General features: G+C 36.7%; 1 protein-coding gene across 3 annotated transcripts in view; it reads right to left on the bottom strand.

Annotated features, from left to right (window-relative positions):
* Positions 1-472: 472 nt before the first annotated feature.
* PFKP (phosphofructokinase, platelet) overlaps positions 473-21,023 on the bottom strand; it is a 42,775-nt gene continuing 22,224 nt past the window's right edge. Inside the window, exons 9-23 of one of the 3 annotated variants that reach the window (XM_018909213.3) lie at positions 20,651-20,743; positions 20,160-20,285; positions 19,521-19,585; positions 18,746-18,815; positions 16,316-16,462; positions 15,335-15,405; positions 14,825-14,912; positions 13,751-13,903; positions 8,530-8,682; positions 4,767-4,931; positions 3,704-3,765; positions 3,080-3,191; positions 2,219-2,318; positions 1,481-1,586; positions 473-1,003 (exon numbers count right to left, since the gene is read on the bottom strand). In XM_018909213.3, coding sequence (XP_018764758.1) covers positions 853-1,003; positions 1,481-1,586; positions 2,219-2,318; positions 3,080-3,191; positions 3,704-3,765; positions 4,767-4,931; positions 8,530-8,682; positions 13,751-13,903; positions 14,825-14,912; positions 15,335-15,405; positions 16,316-16,462; positions 18,746-18,815; positions 19,521-19,585; positions 20,160-20,285; positions 20,651-20,743 — 1,662 coding nt within the window. In that variant the 3' untranslated portion in view covers positions 473-852. The remainder of the gene's footprint in view (positions 1,004-1,480; positions 1,587-2,218; positions 2,319-3,079; positions 3,192-3,703; positions 3,766-4,766; positions 4,932-8,529; positions 8,683-13,750; positions 13,904-14,824; positions 14,913-15,334; positions 15,406-16,315; positions 16,463-18,745; positions 18,816-19,520; positions 19,586-20,159; positions 20,286-20,650; positions 20,744-21,023) is intronic. The other 2 variants (XM_009085822.4, XM_009085821.4) reach the window with 2 other exon arrangements.

Raw genomic sequence — 21,023 nt, 5'->3', positions numbered from 1 at the left:
TAAAGTTCAGTTTAGCTTGACAGTTTGGGCAACATTCAGTCAGATTTTAGTATTTACCTTCTTGTCATGGTCCAGTTAACATAAACTAGCACGAAAAAACATTTTTGGCTGTTTTCAGCCTCCTTACCCTTTCTGATCAGTATTGGGGGTGTTAACCTTAAAGAAGCTCTGAGAAAAAGGAAACATGAAGCAAGGGCCAGGTTACACCCTTATGAATCTCACCTCGCTAAAGCTGTTCTTTGCCACTTCCACCCCCAAGAACTAGTTTTATCTTTGCTGTACAAGGGGAAATTATTCCAACTCCTAGCCTGATCCTGAAGCAGCAGTGAAAAAACACTTGCTCTGGTGTGACTGGCTACTTCCTGCAGAGCTGAGGAAGGAAAAGGGGAGTTTCTTTTTCCTTCACTGGAGTCTATAGAGAATCCTTCAAGTGTTATTCCCCCAGCTGTTTAAAAGCAAGTGAACACATGTGTGATGTTTGCAACAGTATTTTATTTCACTTCAGAAACATTAAGCACATCCTGTAACTCAACACAAGAACTAGCCATCTACACTTATTTTTGGGTGTAAGTACTCTGAAACAAAGTGCAGTAGATGAGTAACTTACGGAGTGCATAGAACGGTGTTGCACTTGCTTGTTAAGGGACAGTATCAGTACTGGTGTTTTCCATTAGATGCAAGGGTTTGTTTCAAATATAACACACAAGGACAAAATCTGTGTGACAGCTGAACGTCTTGTTTCACATAAAGTGCTGGAACAATAATTTAAATGTTACAAAACAAAGCTTTAACGATTCTAAAGCATTGTTACTCACAATGTGCATCTATGACAACAATCTAAATGTGGTGTGTTTAGATGGCTCCGCTCTCAGCTTCCTTTGGGAGCATGGCCACATGTTCCAGCTGGCCTGAGTCTGACACGTCATAGCTGGTCTTGTACTTGGCCAGGATCTTCATCAGCGGTCGCAGCTTCAGCCACCACTGCTCCTTGGGAATCCTGTGTCTGGGGGGGGAAACAGGGAGGTGAAATACATGGGGTAAGGCAAATACCTTCCTTAGAAATGGAATCAGGCATTGACCGTCACGGGGGCATGTAAAACAGACACAAAATGAGAAGAATCAAGGACAGAATCCCAAAGAAATGAACAGGTCTTATTGCAAGATGTTAAGCATAATACCAAATTTGGCACAAAAATGCTGCCCCACTGAACTGAAACAGAAATAAAGTAATTCTGGGCATTAAGGCAAAGGAATCACATGGAAGTTACTTTAGAGGACAGCAGTTCCAGACTTCACTGAGACTTTCAAGTGTAAGGAAGATGAAGTAAAAACACAAAAGCAAGAGAAAAGTGAACAATCCAAGGGGATCTGGCAAAATTCAGGCCTAAGGCAAAAGCAGTAAGGTGTGGGGAAGTGTTTGTTTGAAGTGGTGCAAGGCAGGCTGTGGTGAGGTGTTTACCACCAGGCAGTGCATACGTACACAAAGTCTGTTTCACTCTTCAGCTCAGCCACAGGTTGGAAAACAAGGTTGCGTCTCCGCATTCCCAGCAAACAGACTGAGTCATCGGTATTGGCAAATACTTTTCCTAAATAGAATGAAGTAATTCAGCATCTTTCTTACAAGTATAAGGGCAAATACTGCTTTTCTGTAATTAAGCTAAACAAAATCTTAACAGTAGCCTAATTTCAGCTACTAATTTTTAATAGATTGATATAACATCAAATTAGTGCTTTAATAGGATTAGATCTTCACTTTCTAGCTTAACTTCAGTGATTAGCAATGAAATAGTGCAGTTAAACAACAAAATAATTGAATTTTAGCAACCAGTTTTAGATCAGATTTTAGGAAGTAGTGCTTTATAACAACTCTCAAAGACTAAATATTACCTCCTTCTGTCTCCCATGAAGGCAGCATGAAACAAAAAAGAACAAATGTAACTATACAAGCATCAATTCTTGCATGCATGAAAACCTTCCATCACACTGGCTATTTTGTTTAAGAGGATGATGAAACAGCTATCTGAATTATTGACCTCACTCAAGTGGAAATGCTCATACAGCAAAAAGCACAGCAAGGCACTACTGAATAATAAAAACACCAAGATGGTAAGAAGTATGTTGACTAACAAATAATCCTATGTTTGCAAAGTGGAGGAGTCTTACATACTGACAGACAGTCAAAGACAGTAACAAGAGACTGCACCAAACATTTCTGCACCTTTCCGGTAGGTTTCCTTCAGTTTTTTGGAGATCCACTGCATAGCTTTTGCTGAAATTTTTGTCCCAAAATTTCTATCAAATGGTGAAGGTGCTCCACCCTGTGCAAAAATTGAATTCTGGGTTAGCTTATCAAAGCAGGATTAGTGTTTGTTTTAGCAGTTATCTCTGCTAATGGCCTGCTCTACCTCTTATTTCCATTTCCCCCACTTAGAAAAACAAACCAAAAGCCCTACCCCATTAGTCAGTCTAAGGTGTTTTACAATTTGTATTCAGCACCTGTGGAATTCCCACAGAATCAATATTATTTCTCATTTAAAAGAATGGAGGGGACTGTGCATTTTCCTCCAGGTCAGCCTTGGTGATAAGTGTAGCCAAATCAGGAACTCTTTGCCCACCACCCAGCTGCACAGTGAGATAAAGCCATGCAGACAACACAGGCCAAAGGAGTAGCTCCTGTCTCTTCCACAAAAACACCCATCTGCATAGATTTTCTTAATGAAATCTCTGCTCTTCAAGAGGGTTCAAGAGGCAGAGACATCATGGATGGGCAGATAATTGTATTTTGAAGAAGGTATTACAATTAAATATAAGACAAAATGTGGAATTATCTATTAATATAGACAGAAGAAGAATAAAAATGAAAACCATAAAGAATCTAATGTGTTTTTCCTAGATTTTTAAAAAGGGTTTGCAATAAAACCTGATGCTAAAAAATCCTTCTGAGTTCCCTACAAACAAAAATCCACATTTCTTTTTCCTTAATCTTGAGTCAGACTTGTTTCAAATGCTTGAATAGTGTAGTGTATATATTTTGTGCATACAAAGTTAATGCTGTCTGGAACTGTAGGGTTGTATTTACCTGCTGCATATGGCCCAATACATTTTTTCGACAGTCAAACACTCCTTTTCCTTCTTCAGAATACAGCTGATAAATGAAATCAGTTGTGTAGTTCTCATTGCAATTCTCATTTCTGTAACAATTAAGGCCAGATAGTTAGCAACTTTACTCTAAAGCACTGGATGTCTTTGCAGCTACAGAATGACAAGTCTTTTCCCTTTTCTTGATAACAGTAATCCTGGCTGGGACATTTTCATCTGATCACATACACTCACTTTTACGTAACACGCTCATGATTTTTAGGGTTTTTACAGTAAAGGCCACAGTGTGACACACTACCTTTAGTAAGAAGGAATCCGGAATAAAAGACAAACCCAATGAGAAAACAGACTGAAAACAGGATGAAGTATTAGATTGCAGAGCAAATAGATTTACAGAGAAAGAAGTTTTAGACTTGCACTTCCAGGCAGGTCCCATACAGGTTGCCTTTTGGAGCAACGGCTTTTCTAAAAATCTCAGGTTAAAGGAACAATCAAGGAATATGGACTTGGAGTGTCATTCCAAGTGGCCAAGCAGCCTACCTGGCTGGGAATGCTCAGTAGTTCAGTATCACTGATGCCATCTATTACAACTACTTTTTCTTACCTCAGCACTAGACCACGCTGGATACTGGTTTTCATTTTCTCAGTCAAGTGTTCCACATTAGCCTAGAAACAAAAGCATTCTTAAAGATCCATACAGAACTCTATCTGAAACAACTTTAATGACCCTACATTTCCTGAGAACTTCTGTCGAATATTCCACATAAAGCATTATGTGCAAATTGAAATTACCAAGATTTTTGGAGATGCAGGATAACATGCTGTGTATGGAAATTCATCTTGGGTTAAAACTAACATATTTCTCTGTATCAGAAGTAACATTTTATTAAATCAAAGGAGGCTTTTATATTCTATACTGGTACAGCCCCCAGCTTGATATACATAAAAATACACAAATTGCCACCGAAGTTTACAGCCTGCCGTTACTTCCAGTCCTGCCAACAACTGCATGGGGATAAGTTCTGATTCATTTCACATCTCTGTGCTTCTCAGGAAATTTCTATCCTTTTAGCTTTGTGTTTGTCCATGACTGCAGCTAGTACTAACCATCTCAGAAGTATAAAGTCCTCACAGCAGACAAGTTCCCTATCAGCTTGTGTATGTACTACACCATAATCCATAATCCCTAAAGCCTGAGGGCTTTATTTTAGTAACACTTCCAGACATGCCCTGAATAGCTGGGGTAACAGAGTCAGTATCTAATAAACCTGGCATACTGGTCAGTTCTTGTCCTGAACAGCCTTTAAATACAACTCTGTCATAATGAAAAAATACTGTTCTCTTGGTTTTGGCTTTATTTTAAAACTACTCAGGTCTGTTCAATCAATTTGAATTTCAGTCAGAAGACTAAAAATGAAACAATCTAGTAGTGCTTAATGGCCAAGACAATTATTTTGTCATTTAACTGAACTTGGGTGTCAACAGTAATTGTGTCTAAACTCCTTTATATAATGTTATGGCACAGGAACTGGCATGACAAGCCAGATTTTAGGTCCAACCTCAGCCATTCTTTCTTTCATAAGCCATCTACTTCAAGTATACACATTATGATACACACGTACAACAACTTTAGATCTATTTAAGAATGAGCAAAAGGTGCTGAATACCTGGAGCTCTCTGATATCAAACTGCTCTTCGAAGATGTAGGCAGCATCAGCTCCTGCTGCCAGGGCCCCCATGTTGGCCAGGTAGCCGCAGTAGCCGCCCATGGTCTCGATGATGAACACGCGGCGCTTGGTGCCGCTGGCCGACTGCTTGATGCGGTCACACGTCTGCTCAGAGACACCACAGCCTGAGTATGCACTACAACCCCTCATTGCTTAAGTTTTTGTATGTCATGCAACTTTGTGTCACCTACTGGTAACAAAAAAGTTAAAAATAAAGCATTTATAAAGAATGAATCTTTAAAGAATTCCAAAATGGCATAGACCATGTAATTATAATAATTATCCAATAAAGGATTTCTTGGAAATAATACAGTTTTATTTCTACCAGGGTAGAAATAAAATGTTTTTCTACCAGCAATTCTTAACATCTACTTGCTTCCTGCAAATACCAAAACGAGAGTTTATTTTGGTTTGTAGTGGCATTAACCATTGTGTATCTGCGTTTTCGAACACAGATACAAGCAGATATAATGAAGCTTTTCAAGTTGTGGTATGAATAAACTTCTCTTCTTTATTCATTACTTAAGCTTACTTCTTCTTAGTATTGACTGCATTCCCATCTATACTGAACTTCTTAAGTCCTGAGGAAGAACTGCCCAATTACTTTCCAGTAATGACTTCCACATAAATATAATTCTTTCAAGCACTACTGGCGCATGTTTTAAAATGCTTTTGGTTTTTTACTAACAGGTACATAGTTACTGTAACAAGACTGAAACCTCCACTTGCACCTTACTCTGACCAGCATAAGGAATGTTCTCTACAAGGAGATCTGTTACTTACATGAAGCCTGGTTACACCAATATTTATTACAGCTGCCTAAGAGAAGCAGAAAGTAACAAAGACAGAGGCAATCTCCAGTGTAGCAAGACCTAGGAATCTTAGGAAAACATTGTAACTCAGGAAAATGCAGAAAGAAACCTAGTTTATTATCCACCTTTAGGTTTTAGTAACAGTCAATCTATTTGACAAACTCACCTCCTGGAATGAATTTTTCTACCATTTGAAGTTATTTTAAAGTTGTTGATTAATTTATTTTCCTTTCAGAAAGCGAATCAGAGAAATAAAGAGGCCCTATTTTCTTCTTTGTCTTAGAAACAAATAAATAAATAGGATATATCACACTTTGTGAGAGGAAGAATTTTGTGAAACTGATGTAGTGTCCCAACACCAGTTCTGTTTAATAAAAATGGAAATGAAAGTACGTGGAAAGTTTGCTATCTTGCAACCTGAATTATGGTAACATTAAAAAATCCCCATGATTACTGATTTTTTGAATGAGTAACTATAGCAGCTGTAATACTTGAGGTATTTTTAATTCAGAGTTTTTTAAAACGAGAACTTCATTCAGCTAACTGAAAATACTACTACAATCTGAAATTCAGATTGTGAGCAATATGGCCCTTAAAACCATACCTAACACATCAAAGAACAAATCATTTCCTGATATATGAGAAAACTTAATATAAAAACTCTAGAACTTCTAACATGTTACAGTTTAATGCCTTTAAAGACTAAGACCAGTGTATGCATGTATTAAGGTCAAGCGAGCAAAAGATACATGCAATTTAATTTATACATATTTTATGTATTTGCATATATGCATATTATGTGCTTACACACAAAGTGCAGCATTCACATGAATTTATTCAGAATATGGATATTCTGTTTTCCCAAGCAGAGAAGTATTTCCATAAAAAACTATGTCACGAAAGTCTACATTGACTTTCTGTCAGTTTTTCAAAATGACACTTCTACTTACATGTCTTGAGTTTTACAGTGTCACCAAGAACATTACTTTCTCCTTGCAGACATTGTTTCATGAAAATTTTTGCAGAAAACTGTATCACTGGAGCAATTTAACTCATTTTTTAAAGAGCTGCCTGAAACTGGATAGGTACTATGTGTTTTAACTTACTTTGTAAAACAATCTTTGTCTTTAGAAAATAAAGATACATGTGAAGATTCCCACCATTTTGAGAGACCTCAAATATTTGTCAACCCCAACATTTATAAAAAGATTTTCCACCTGCTGGCAGGAGAATGAAATTTTCTGCCTTTTGAGACTCTCCAAGTACTAAGCAAGGAGGTAAATCAGTCATTGCCTATGGGACTAATCACTTGAAATCTGCTTAGAAGGGTTTCTATCCTTGGCCATACAAGAGAATGAGTACAAACTTTCTACTACTCTTGCTTTCTCAGAATTACTGTGACAGAAATACCCAAATATGAAATAGGCACAGGTAGACTTGAATTAATTATTAATTCATACACTACACTACACTACAGGCTGGAAAAGCCAAACCTCAAATGCCTGGTGCAGGTTTCAGACATCATAAACAAGGCACGAGAACTCTTTTTAGAATTCTATTGCTAGTTGAGCTTTCATATGAACTGACCCAGCTTAATGAGAAATCCTAATGTTTGAAACACCAAATCAAGTGTTCTGCTATTAGCATTATCTAAATATCCTAATGACAATAAAATTCAAATGATGCAACCATGGGTTTTTTTTACAGAAAGCATCACTGATATCTATACAAACTGTAATTAAATTAGTACCAAAAACAATTACATAAGAGGAAGCACTATATGCAATCATCTGTTGTCCCATTATGTTTCCAAAGTTACCACTTTTGAAGGTGCATCATTCACAATTATAAGACTTAACTACCTCTCTACATGTCAGGCCAAGGGGGAAAAAAGCTAAAGGAATGGTAAAGTACCCATGTCCTGCCTATGAACATTGCTACATGATGAGCCCACACGACTCCTTAGGACATCTCAGCCCAGGGATGCTGCATGCAGCTCCCAAAGGCCAGGCCACCCTGTTTTCTGCCACAGCTCTCCAGTTATCTACTGAGCTTTTTCACTTGCTGTGTAAGAACACTGTATAAAGCAGGAAAACAAACCTGCTTTTCCCAACCCCCTGGATCTGTAGTCTTGATTTTACTTCCTTAGCAAATTACTTTATGATTAGTTATACGGCTTGCTAATGATGGGTTTGATAAAACTCAGAGCTGGTAAGATTTACTCATTTGTTTGCATTACATCTCAGCTCAGTTCCCTTTGCTGTGTCTTAAGCAGAGTAAATAGGACTGAAAGAGCTCATAAAACAGTTGTATCCAAGGGAAAAACTATGGTAGACTAAAACTAGAACAGTAATTGTTCTGACCCTGCACTGTTTAGCTGAACATCAGTGACAGACTTAACTGCTTATACTATCCATGCATTTATATGCACTTAATGTATGTTAAGCCTAATGGAGTCTATGGGATTATTCATGTGTTTAGTGTTAATCACGTACTTAAAATGCTCTACTGCACTGAGCTCAGTCAATAGTTCATCCAACAAATGGGGTATTTATTTATAAAATATGTGCTTTCTTCTTTTAGCTAAGTAATATGTAAAAATTAGATAAAAATTAAATTGAAGAAAGCAAAACATTTGATTCTCAGTAAAAGCAAATACCCTAAGCACTAATGCAGGAGTCTTGAAGAACTAAAGAGATTACCCAAAAATTAAGCCTTTAACATAATATTTTCCAAGGTTAACCTTTCATCAGTCTTGGAAAACTGAACTATTAACCATTAAAAAACACAAGTAACTGAGTTATTAAAGAAAACCAGACATTTCAAAGTCTTTAAGTATCCTCATCTTATGCATTTAATCATCTTAACTTTTAAAAGATATGCAGTCTTACCTCCACAATAGCATTCAAGGCAGTGTCAGCACCAAGGCTATAGTCTGTGCCTGGCACATTGTTGCTAATAGTAGCAGGCAACACACAAATAGGAACGCTAAACTCCTCAAAGCTGGCACGCGCCTCGTAGAGCTGCAGACAACTTTCAAAGGCCTGAAGCAGTGGTAAAAGTGTGAGTGAAACATTCCTTGTCTTTGGACTGCTCTGCTAATGACTCCTGGCATGTGATGGTAAATGTGGCTGTCCATTGGCCCAAGTAAATACAATTTGTGAAATTATTTGGGGGGGGGGGTGAAAATATCCTGTACATACCACAACAGTGCACTGGGGTTGCATTGGCACAATGCTCTTTGAAGAAATGCAGAGGATTAGTACAAGTTAGTACAGACTGAAGGTGAAGTGTGCACAGCAGAGAGCTTTGAAGCAGATGGCAAGGAAAGGATAGCAAAAGGCTAGACTGGAAATCATTCCACAAGAAAGAACTTAAAGAACAGAGTCTGAAACATGCTAAGGAGCTTAAAAAGTTAACTATTAAAACCCTTGCACTTGAGGAAAATGCTTAAAGAAAGACACTTTTAAAAAAACTATGTTATCCTAGAAAGTCAAGACACACATCTATTTCCACCAAGAGAAAGGAAAAAAAAAGTTCACCCATGCCTTCAAAGTTTCTATCAACATCACACATCTGCCTCTGTGAACACAGACTGGATGTAAGCCTAGAAAAAATCCAGGAACATATGCACATGGATGGGTTAATAAAGTTTGCAAGTAGAGTTCAAGGATTCTTTGAAAAGCAGTTTTAGATTCTTGGAAAGACTCCAAACTCTGCAAAATATATTATCATGTCAAAAGGATTAGGTGCTCCTAGTGGATGTCAAAATAAATGTTAAGATTTTGCAGCTGTTTTAAGTAAATATACATTACATTATTCCAATTATTTCTAATCTAAACTCTTTAGCATCTCTCATGAAATGTGGCAATTTTTCAAACTGCCTATGTTGGCTCTCCACCAGAAAGTCTGATTATGTAGTTCACAATGTTTTCATGTCTTTCTCCCAGAAACTGATGTTCACAGAAGTCTCATTTTCTTCATTTCTCAAATTGGTTCAGAAAAGCCAATTACTGCAGATCAAAATTAGATACCTATTGAGATATCTCCAGGCATATCTGCACAGTTACTGGCTTAAGGAAAAACTTAGAAGAAAATTATGGGTAAATCCCCTACCTGTGAGAGTTCTCCTTCTGAGCTTTTGTCCTAGACAGAGCAGATCCTGTTCAGTGAGAAGACAGGATATTTATGGCTGTAGGTACAAAAATGCAAACTGACTTTCTAAAAAACCTCTCTCTTCTCACTGTTTTGCAAATGAAACAGCTCAGTGCTATTCTTTCAGTTTGAAGTTGAAACACAGCCTAAAAGATGGCACTTTCAGACCCAAAGAGCTCAGAAGCACAGCCCGGAGCAACAAATGGGAGGGGTTAATTGGGATTTGGTTTTGTGAGTGGCTGAGACTTCACTTAGGAAATTTCAGTAATTTCCTGGCCCAGGCTGCTTGGATCTTTTATTTCTATTAAAAGAATAAAGACATAAAAAATAACAGTGGTTTGGTAAAACCACACAGCTTCCTGGAGATCTGGAGAACATGAGTTTCTCTAAAAGGTTTTATATTAAGACTTCTGGAAAAACAAGTCAAAGGGAGATGTAGAGCAATAACTAACATAACTGGTTAGTCTGCATTTATGGTATGTTAAGATGCAGTTATGATATGTTTTACTTGCATTAAATATCGCCATTTTATTTAATGCAAGTGATTTCAGCCAACATATCCAATGACTGTACCTTCACCAAGCACGAGCATTAGATGATTATATGCAACATCTTTGCATCACTGTGGCAAAACATGAAAATGCTTTTCATATATGGTCACTTAATTATCAAGGGTAAATAAGTGATCAATGGTTTTAGCAATTGCTATGCTAGTAATTTTTTTTAATTACTACAGTAAGGCCATAGAGGGATACTGCACTATGTTAATAAAATGGTTTAATAATTTCCTACCCTTTTACTGGATTTGTGTTACTAAAAAGGTTGTTGCTGTAACTAATATAACCAAGGATGCTTTATAAAAATTCTGCAGTCAAGATAAGACTACTGTTTGTTGACTTTAGGATGATCTAAATACAAATGGCCACTGAAGGGAATGGAGTTATTGCCCTTACTCTACCATCAGCTGTTACTTGGACTGAAGGAGATGAAAAATTACCAGGTTAGCTAGTGGCCAAGGCTAATTTTCAGCTTCCTGGTACAGAATAATGTGGAGCCACACACGCTACTGGGAGGGTACAGGCATCTGTTTTCCACAGGAAATGTGTGGAGACTGCCTTAAGGCATCTAACTGCAGCTTTCTCTGTTCCTCAGGGAATGCTAGTTTTTTTTTCCCCCCACAAAACCAAATCATCAGTCTGTACCCCCTTTTCCCTTGGTGAAAAGAAAGGTGAGATTGTCAAAGAAACCCAGTATAAAGTTTTAGCCTCTCCCTTTTTCAGGCTTCATTATTCTCATCTAGCTGATACCTTTCCTTTCATTTCATGGTTGTCACATTCCTGAGGTCTGACATCTAAAATTATATCTTATTTATTTCATTGAATTAGCTACATACTTGAAAATAAAGATATTTTTATTATAGTAGTTATTTTAGTGATGCTTCATTTAATAGGAAATTTGAAGTTCATGTTCTTATCCTGCAATCCTACAAGGATAACTTTTTATGCCTATATAGATCAGCCTTAAGCACATCCTCCTCAGGTAGAAACATGCAGCTTTTCCCAGGTACTTTATGTTGTCATTAGCAGTTTTTCTAATATTCTGAAAAGTGAAGTGAAAAATACAGTTTATCATAAATTTAAAACACAATTCAAAAGATAAATCAAATTTGAAGCCAAGATTAAAAAAAAAAATAAGTGGAAAAAATTGAATATTTCAGAAGGGTCCCCATAATCTGTTATAGAAACTAAAGTAGTTATTGAGAAATGTTTATGCCTTTGTGAGGAGCACACTCTTTACTAATCTCTCATTCAGAAGTTATCTATCTGTTAAGTCTGTTTTTTGTTTTTCTTTTTAAATGCAGAATTTTAACACATTTTATCAGCCAATGTTTCAGCATACTATTTACACTTGACAAGTTAAAACAACTGACAAGTGCCTAATGATGCCAAAGAGAACAATCCCTGATTACCAGCACAGTTGTACTTACCTGACTAGAGGCAGGCAAGCTCACGCAAGTAAGAACCTTACCACAGAAACACGAAGTGTGATGACACTTTGGTGCTCAGACAGCACTGAAAAACTGAGCACTATTGGTGCTCTGACAGCTCTGTAAACTATGATGCATTTATTGACCTAACTGCAGTGACAGGAATAAAACCTATCTATAAACTTGATAAAATGTCCATGTCCACCTCCTACTTTTGTTTACCACAGTCAATTGTATGACATGTACTGAGCTTATCTGGTCACATTTAACAGGGGCACAGTTGCTACTGCACCTGATTTGAGCATGGCACAAGAATGAAAGGATGTATTTTCACTGGAGTTTTTGTGAATCATGTTCAAACAACCAGAGCAAAAACTGAAAAGCTGTTTTCCGAACGCAAAAGTTTGCTGCCTCCAAAAAACAAAAAAAAAGAAAAATCAACCCAAATTTAATTTGCCACTCAACTGAATATAAATCCTGCAAAGCCATTACTTTTCATATTTAATCCAGAGAAAGATCTAGGCAAAATTAAATGCAAAACAACCAGAAGAAAGCCATTACAAAAAAAAATAAAAGCTTTTGAAAAGTTTTCAACTTTTGCATTGAAAATACAAACATTTTATCTAATGAAGGCAAATGACATCTAGAAACCTAAATAGAAAAGCAAACCACAGCAACACAGACTGACTGACTGACTACTATATAGCCCCTTTGCATGAAATAACCTATAAAAAGAAGTCAGTTTGGTTAACAAAGTTTATGAAGAAAAGAAAAGAAGGAAAGCAGATGTTATGCACAATCATTTTACTCACCTTAGTTCATGATCAGTCATTTTGGACAGATATTTTTATTTACCAGAACTGGAAACAACATCAAGTTGTTTGATATATAACCCAAGTTGTCAATAAACAATTAATTCAGTGAATTTTAGTTAGCTTACAGTCTTATTGAAGGTAATACTTCAGGAAGCTGATATTTTCTAACAGAAGGGTTTCTTTTTTTGAAGTTAAAATTATTTATGTTGGAATGGTGGAAAAAAAATTAGTGTACTCAAAGTGTACTCAAAGTTGGTGGCACCTGAAGAATCCTTGAAATTAAAAAGCTATCATGATTAAAATTTTCAAATAAATTTAAGTGATAAGAGAACTGTCATTTAATTTTCAAAAGCAACTTGAAACTCTTTTTGTCCAACTGACTAAGCTTTCTGTTCAACTGAAATTAGTGTTAGACAATTGAGGAATGGCTGGGGTTGGAAGGGACCTCTGGAGGTCATATGGTCCAATCCCCTGCCAAGGCAGGAACACCTGAGCAAGTGACACTGGAACAATCCAGGAGGGCTTGGATTATCTTCACAGGAGACTGCACTACCTCCCTGGGCAGCTTCCTCCAGTGCTCTATCACAGTTGAAGCAGAGAAGCTTTTTCCTCGTGAGAGATTAAACATTCAATTTTTACTTTACGTTGTATTACTAGATTTGATTTTTTAAAAATTACTTAACATGTCTCTTTTCATTAAATCTGCTATTGGGAGAATAAATGTAATGCCTATTATTGAGAAATATGGATTTTACATATTCTCTTAGAGGAGTGACAATGTTACATAACTAAGAATCCCTTTCTCAACAGAGCAACTTTTCTTCAGGGTTTGTTGAAGCTGGGTATACTACAACTCAATATATTATGAACAGGGATTTTTTTCCCCTCTACAGTGCATATGATCATCCAAGTCTCAGCTTTAGGTTTCAAAAATTTAGGGGTCATTGTAATTTCAGCAGAAACTAAATGGAAGCATTTGGGATCCCAGACCTTCTCTTTTCTAAAGTGGTGCCATGACTGTGGCTACATCAAGTAATTATAATTTCCCAGACCACATTTCTGAAGTTCTGGTCTACAAAAATACCCAGTAGTAGCCAATTGAGTAAGTTTAAACAACAGCTTTGTTAGTATATGCACACACCAGAGCAGACTTACATCAGTTATAGTGTTCAGAGCAGTATCTGCACCAATGCTGAAATCTGAACCCGGTACATTGTTAGATACAGTTGCAGGAACCATAACCATTGGAACACAGAATTCGTCATATTTCTCCCGGGCTGCTGACAATTCCAGAAGTCCAAGGTAAGCCTGTTGGGCACAGGCATCAGGTGAAAAATTAGGATGAATAAAGGAAGGGCAGAGTTGGGAGTGACAAAATGAGAAGGGCCACAGGGGAAGCCATTTCTACCACAGCACACTTCAGCAAGTCAGAGCACTAAGGAACCACTAAAATCTAACACAGACAAAAAAGAAAGCGTTAGAAACAGGCATTTATTTGAAAACAATAAACAGAGCATATGTTCTCTTGAAAATGAATAAATTAGGCACAGAAAGTTGGTTTTCAACAAAACAAACTAGATTCCCAATCTTCAGGTACTGTTACTCCTGATTTAAAAATCTTAATATTCCTGAACTAGGGTCATAGCTAAGAGCTTGGACAAAAAAGGAAGATATGTTTTTTATCAAAAAGCAATGAGCACATTCTTCTCTGTGGGGAGTAGGCAAAATACTTTCCTGAATCAAAATATCCAAAATTAATTGTTTTTTTAGAACAAACCAAACGTGAAATACAGGAAAAAAAAAAACTTCTCTAGATCCACTACAGATTTTGACATGCACTATGTGAGAGGAGTGGCTTAAATGAGGAACCATAGTGCAATTTCTACCAAGAGTCAAAGACTTCTGCAAGGATATTCTGAGTGTTGATACAGTATAGACTGAAACTTGCACAACAGAAGTCATTTATTTATTTTAATTAAAAAACCTATACCACTATCTCATTTATCCATTTAGCACATCTGTTTAGCAGTTCCAGTCACCGTCTTGAATGCCAGCTTTCCAGAGAACCACTGGTTGACAACACATGATTCTACACACTATCTATGTCGTGTATCAAATACACATAGAACCAAATGCGTCTTACATGAAGATTGGGTAAAAATCAAACCAAACTATTAATTTTGTTAGAAATTCTAGTCTACTTAGACATAATTAGATATTTCAGTGTACCTCAAATCCACCAATAACCATAAGGGCGTTAATGTTGTTAGTGCGCATCTGGTCAGCAATCTTCTCCAAATATTTTGCAGGAAGAGTACTAAAAATCATTAAACCAAAAGAAAAATAAAAACAATTTACAGACTCTGAAGCACTAAGAACTCATTACTAAGCTGAAACCATAAAGTCAGCAGGCAACACAATGGTTTTTGTTTTACATATTTATCCATACAAGTAGCTCCTCCAGACAAACAATAAGGATTCATGACAAGTGTAAAGAAACAGCAGGTTTGAAATCCTTTAAAGTGTAAGGACCCCAGGAAATTTTTAAGTTGAGGTCCTAACTCCCACTTTTCAGAGCTGGTTTAGTACTATAAAGATACCCGAGTTGGAACACAAGGATTTGAACAAAAAACAAACTCAAGATAACCCAATGTACAAAAATCGAGGACTTAAAAACACCCAGTGGTTATATAAAGCACTACAGTTCATCATATCAATTGACAAAAATATTGATGTTACCGTTTTGTACCGAGAATTGATCCTCCTTGACCAGTCCAGCCTCCAACATCTCCCCAGGAAATTTCCTTTATCTTTGAATAAAAGTAAAAACAGAGATTTTGTTAAGTGATTATCCATTTGCTTCTCTTGATTTGTAGCAAATGGGTACTACTTCATGAAAAGCTGCTGAAAGAAGTTGCTGGGCACTGACATCACTAAAAGTAAAGGCCAAGGAAGAAAACAGCATCAAGAGCTTAACTCTATTTCTCTTGAATTACTACAATCCCTTTTGGTGATCCTGGATACCCTAATTGCTTTGCTGCCTTGCATTAGGCTCCAAGTCCTTTCCATTCTTCTTCCAGACCAAGATGTACCCTGTCTCTGTGTTTCATATCTCAATCCTATTTTCACAACCTCTCCTTCTGAATGTAAAGTAAAAAAAAAACTAAAGTTAGGTCTTTGATGTAAGTAAGTCTTGGGATGTGTGGCTCCAGCCAGGCACCAAAATCATTAGTCTTGCATTCAGTTTCTCCTCAGTACACCAACCAATGCATAACATTTAAAAGCGGGTGAATAGAATAATCTAACTTACCTAAGGAAAGAAAAGCTTCCTCCCCTCAATAAGCACCATTACAAAGTTTCTTACAGCAAAGGAATACATGTGCAATAGCTCATTGTTCAGAATCAGAGATGATTCTGCTACTCTGTGAAAAACTTCAATATGCTAAACATTGACTAAAACTCAAAGGCAGGATGCATCTGAACTGATTTTGTAGCTCTGCATCATGTGATTAGTAACACTCAGAATAAATGACTCTACAGACTTAACTAGTTGAGAAATACAGTTACAATCTAGGTTTTACATATCTTTATGAATAAAAGCACTTAGAGAGCCAGTTCCCTCAGCAGTTATGACAGAGCACACCTTCCAAGAACATGAACAAAGGTGGTGGTATGGGATGGGGTACCGAGCACTTGGTAACACACACACATGGCACTGACCTTCCCTCTGGCGAACCCTTCAAAACCATCAATGACAGCAAATATTTTGTGACCTTCAGTCATGCCAACTCTCACTGCAGCCCTCACGGCGGCGTTCATTCCAGCTGCAGGGGCCCCCACATTTAAAACTGCCACATTAAAATTAGACTGCAAGATAAAAAATTATTTTTAGTAAGGACTTTGACTTCTACACCATAGTTAATTTGTACATCATATTCAGTTGCCAAATACTGGAATGCAGGAAAAAAAAATCAAAGCTCCTAAATATGTTGAAAATTTAAAGTTAACTGTAAGGTGCAGATACATTTCCCCACTTGCAGAATCTCAAAGAGACAAACAATGTAAAAAAACGAATGTTTGTTCTGAAATAAAACTTTATCGTAATTCCATTTGGTTTACAAGTTAAATTTTTCAGGTTTTTATATTCTAGCCCAGGTTCAAGAAACATAAAATAAAATTACAGAATAGCCTGGGTTGGAAGGACCATAAAGATCATCTCATTCCAACCCCCTGACATGGTCAGGGACACCTTTCACTGCACCAGGCTGCTCAGAGCTCCCTGTTATTTAACCAGCTTCATGTAACTAAAGCAGGACTTTTTTTTTTTTTTTTTTTTTTTTTTTGCAAACACACCAACAATAGGAAAAGAAAAAAAAAAAGTAGGAACTGACTCTTGCACCACAGCATTTATGTGTGTGTCATCAGTACAAAGTAGAGAGGAACAGACAAGTTTTAAAATTAAGCTATTGGCCAGGTTTTTCAAGCAGCTGACAATACATTAGCAAACACGAGCACTCAGCATCTTTCCCAACACCACACATTTTCACATTATGGAAGTTTTAAAAACATTTTTGAATGACAATTATAACAATTTGGTCCTGCAGAAGAAGTAGAAATTATTTAGCTTTATTCTGGAAGATGAGAACAAAAAAACCAAAACAAAATAAATAGAACAGTTTTTAAGTAACTATCATGGAATCTCATCTGATTAAAAACCAAAACAAGCAAACAAAAACAAAAAAACCCAAACCAACAACCCCCCCCCCCCGCCCGCAAAAAAAACCACAATAAAAGAGACACAAACCAGAGTCTATGTAGGGATTTTTTTGGGGTTTTTTTTTTTTTTTTTGGTTCTGGTACAGTTGAAGGATTGTAGAAAAATGCAATGTAATCACAAACAGCAAAATATAATGTGTGCAGAAGCACTGCTGAAGCAGAGCATTCAGCTGGCTCTTCTGATCCGATCAGCTTAGCTCTTTCCTCAATTCCTGTGACATGCACATTTCATCTACTTTTTAATTCCTATTCAACCTCTTTTACTGAAGGCACACAGATTTTGTTAGTATGGTCAAATCTGAGTAGTAAATACACATGGCCTACATTTCCTTCTAATGCCATTTATCACAGAAGGTATGACAGAAGTATTTAAAAAAAAAAATACAAAACCCAGTGCTAACAGTCCTGGATTTGCATTGCTGTATTAAAAAACCCCACCACCCAAACACCTGATCTGCCAAAGAAAATGTTACATATCCCCCTAAAACATCCTGAATTCCTTGATCTCCTGAAGGTCAGTCTTAGGTCCTTACCACGTAATCAATGCAATTTTGCTCCTTAATAATATTGAGAAGCTACCACCAGTAATCATGACTCAAATATTTATTTGGGAAAAAGATTTCTAGAAAGTATAACAGCAACATCATTATGCAAATAAGGTAACAAATGGTCACAAACCACAATTAAAAGAGGAATTAACAAGTGAGATGACATAGTCACCAACTGATCAAACAGAATTATTCAATAAACTTTTAATAAAACCAAAAATAAGTCCCTTCCAAGATTTGTTTGCATACAAAATTTAGTGTCTGCTTCCCAAATAAATCCAAATTTCCTCTTATACAAATCTTAGGAACTATAAAGAAACTAAATATCCATTTATTTAATTTCAACTGTACTATGCAGAGTGACTGATTTTACATAAAGGTGATGGATCTGTCCTCAGTACTGCTTCCCATAAATTCCTGTATTTGCGCTTGCATGGTTTTACCATTCAAAAAGAAGGTTTAGAATTCTTTTAATATAGAACCCTCCTTCATCTAAAGACTTTCAGAGTCTTAATCATAATCTTAAACTATCACTTCTCCTTCCCTCCATGGTAAGAAACAGAGGGCAAAACAGTAACTATTAGGACAAGACATTTTAACAATTGGGACCAGCTGTCCATCCAAGATAGAAGGAAACTGTCTACAGCAATTTTCTAGTTACAATTTTCACTTTAAAAATGTTACTTATTATTACAATAAACTAGTGTGCTTCAAGCATCTCTATAATATTTAATTTGTAACCTATGCTATAATAGAGGTTTGATTTATATCTTATTTATAGATCCCAAATGCAGGCATGCATTGCACATTCAACAAACCCCCTTACCTTTGGAAGCTCAGCATCTGGCTTTTTGTGCGACAGTAATTTGTACGTGTTAAGGTTGTTTTCAAAGCTCCTAAACAAATGAGCAAATAAGATAAGCAATTAAAATAGTAAAATCTTAAACTCACAGCTATTTTAAAGGAACATTTGAATTTTACGGAAACATTAAAAAACTGGTATGAAATATTAACACCATCATTGTTGCAAATGGAAAACATGGCAAAAACTGGAAATGAGAGAAAAATGAAAAACACTCAATTCTTTAAGATAAGAGTCACAAAATTAAAACAATTATGCAGCTAACAAATTAGTTTTCTAGACTGGGGAGAAAGCATTTTATTATCAGATGACTTGAAACAGAAATCACTCCCCTGACAGGACTGAAGAATATCTCCTCCAACATTACTGCTGGGAAAACTACCAACTACTTACAAACAAGCTCACAGGACTGGCCTCAAATTCATGAATAAACAAACTTATGTCAGCTACCAGTCAGGTCATACAGCACAGCAGCTTTTTGCTTTGTGACCAGTTAGCTTAGGAACAGCTCCCAATCTGACACAGCAGAGAATTACAATTTGCTTTGTTTTGCATGTTCTGGTGCAGGTAAGAATTTCAATTATTCTATTTAGGCAACTCTTCTGTCTCCTCTCATTCTCAAGGCCATAAAACCAAACAGTTAGTTAAATATTTAAAATAAAATGTCACGTGCCAGCATAACAGCAAAGCAATTATGCTTTTCTACAGCAAATAAACTGATATAAGCTATTGGCCATACCTTCCACGAAGCCTCACAGCCTCAAGAAATCTTCCCTCATCCATGGCTTTCTGGACTTCTTGAGTCTTGAAAAACAAGTTGATTACTCAGTATGTTTAAAAAACAGAGGAGTTCAATTATTTAATATATTCCATGTGTTCATATGTATTTCTACAGTGAAAAAAAAATATTGATAATTCCTCAATTTATGAGCTACCTCCTCTCATAGCATAGATTAGGGTAGAGGAGAAGTAGAAACAAATACCTAAAGCCTTAATGGGACAAAGAAATCAACATATCTGTTATGCATTTTCTTCTTTCAGTTTAAGCTGTACAGTTTTAGTGAAGAAACCTGACTTGTGTATGACATGTAAATGGATGCAAGCATCTGAAGAATTTGTTGTAATAATAAAAACAGAAGATCTGAGATGAAATTTTAGAGAAAATTAAGAAGCTAGGTATTTCTTATTCCTTGATAGTCTGCAACTGAATAGTGAATAGTAACACATAGAGAACATACATGAACTTCATTATTCATTCCCAAATATGGGAAAGCGCTGTTCACATTCCATCAATGTCCTAATGAGAACAGGCCATTATTGTACATAGTAGTCTGTTGTAGTAAATAAATAACAAACTGGCTTTTTGCCAGAGCCTCACCATCTGCACACACTCCATCAGAGGCAGACGGACAGCCTGGTTTCCAGACAGGGACACAACACAGGCAGGGGTATCTGGAGTAGCTTCTAAAAGGGCAAGCACGGCTTCCACACCCATACGACTCGCCTGCAAGTAGAGAACATTTGAGTGTTCAAGCAAGCACTGAAATGCACAAGGCCTCCAGTCACAGGAATGGTCCTGATTTCTCCATAAGTCAAGCTGACACAAATCAATCCTTGGTAAGGTGAGAAAGTTGTGGGCTGTTTACACCCATAAGTACGGATGATTAAGCTTTGCATTTTGATCCTAAGCATAGATTCCTTCACACAAAGTGCTTCACTACTCTGAATTTGAGCAATTGAGACAGTTAGTGTGAGGTAACAGTTGGATTCGTCAAATTAATCAGGTAGAGAACCATCCCACCCCCAAATAAACTATAAAATGCAGTTGTCCTATGTGGTGCCATGAGCAGTTATTTGGGGAATACTCACAAGAATTCTGTCAAAAGCTGAAGGGGTTCCACCTCTTTGCACATGGCCCAGGATGGTTACCCGGGTGTCAAAACCAAGCCGCTGAACCACAAGCTGCATAGAATTTCAAAATACAGTGGGCTTATCATTATCATTATTTATATGTATGTTAGCATCATGTACAACTAACACCACTTAGTGCAAAATGTTACTTCATAAAACTGCAATTCTGAATGAAGCCAAAGGTTTCTCTAAAACTGACAGCTATGGAAAACAGAACTTCCATAGTCACAGGACAGATAAACCCCAGGTAAAGCCAAAGTATCATAGCTCCTTTCCACCAATGACTTTCTCCCAATTTATTTCTTAATGACCCCTTAAAAAAAAAAAAAAA

The sequence above is a fragment of the Serinus canaria genome, chromosome 2 (genome assembly GCF_022539315.1).
Source record: "Serinus canaria isolate serCan28SL12 chromosome 2, serCan2020, whole genome shotgun sequence".
Taxonomy (NCBI): Eukaryota; Metazoa; Chordata; class Aves; order Passeriformes; family Fringillidae; genus Serinus; species Serinus canaria.
This window is presented reverse-complemented; position numbering and strand designations above follow the sequence as displayed.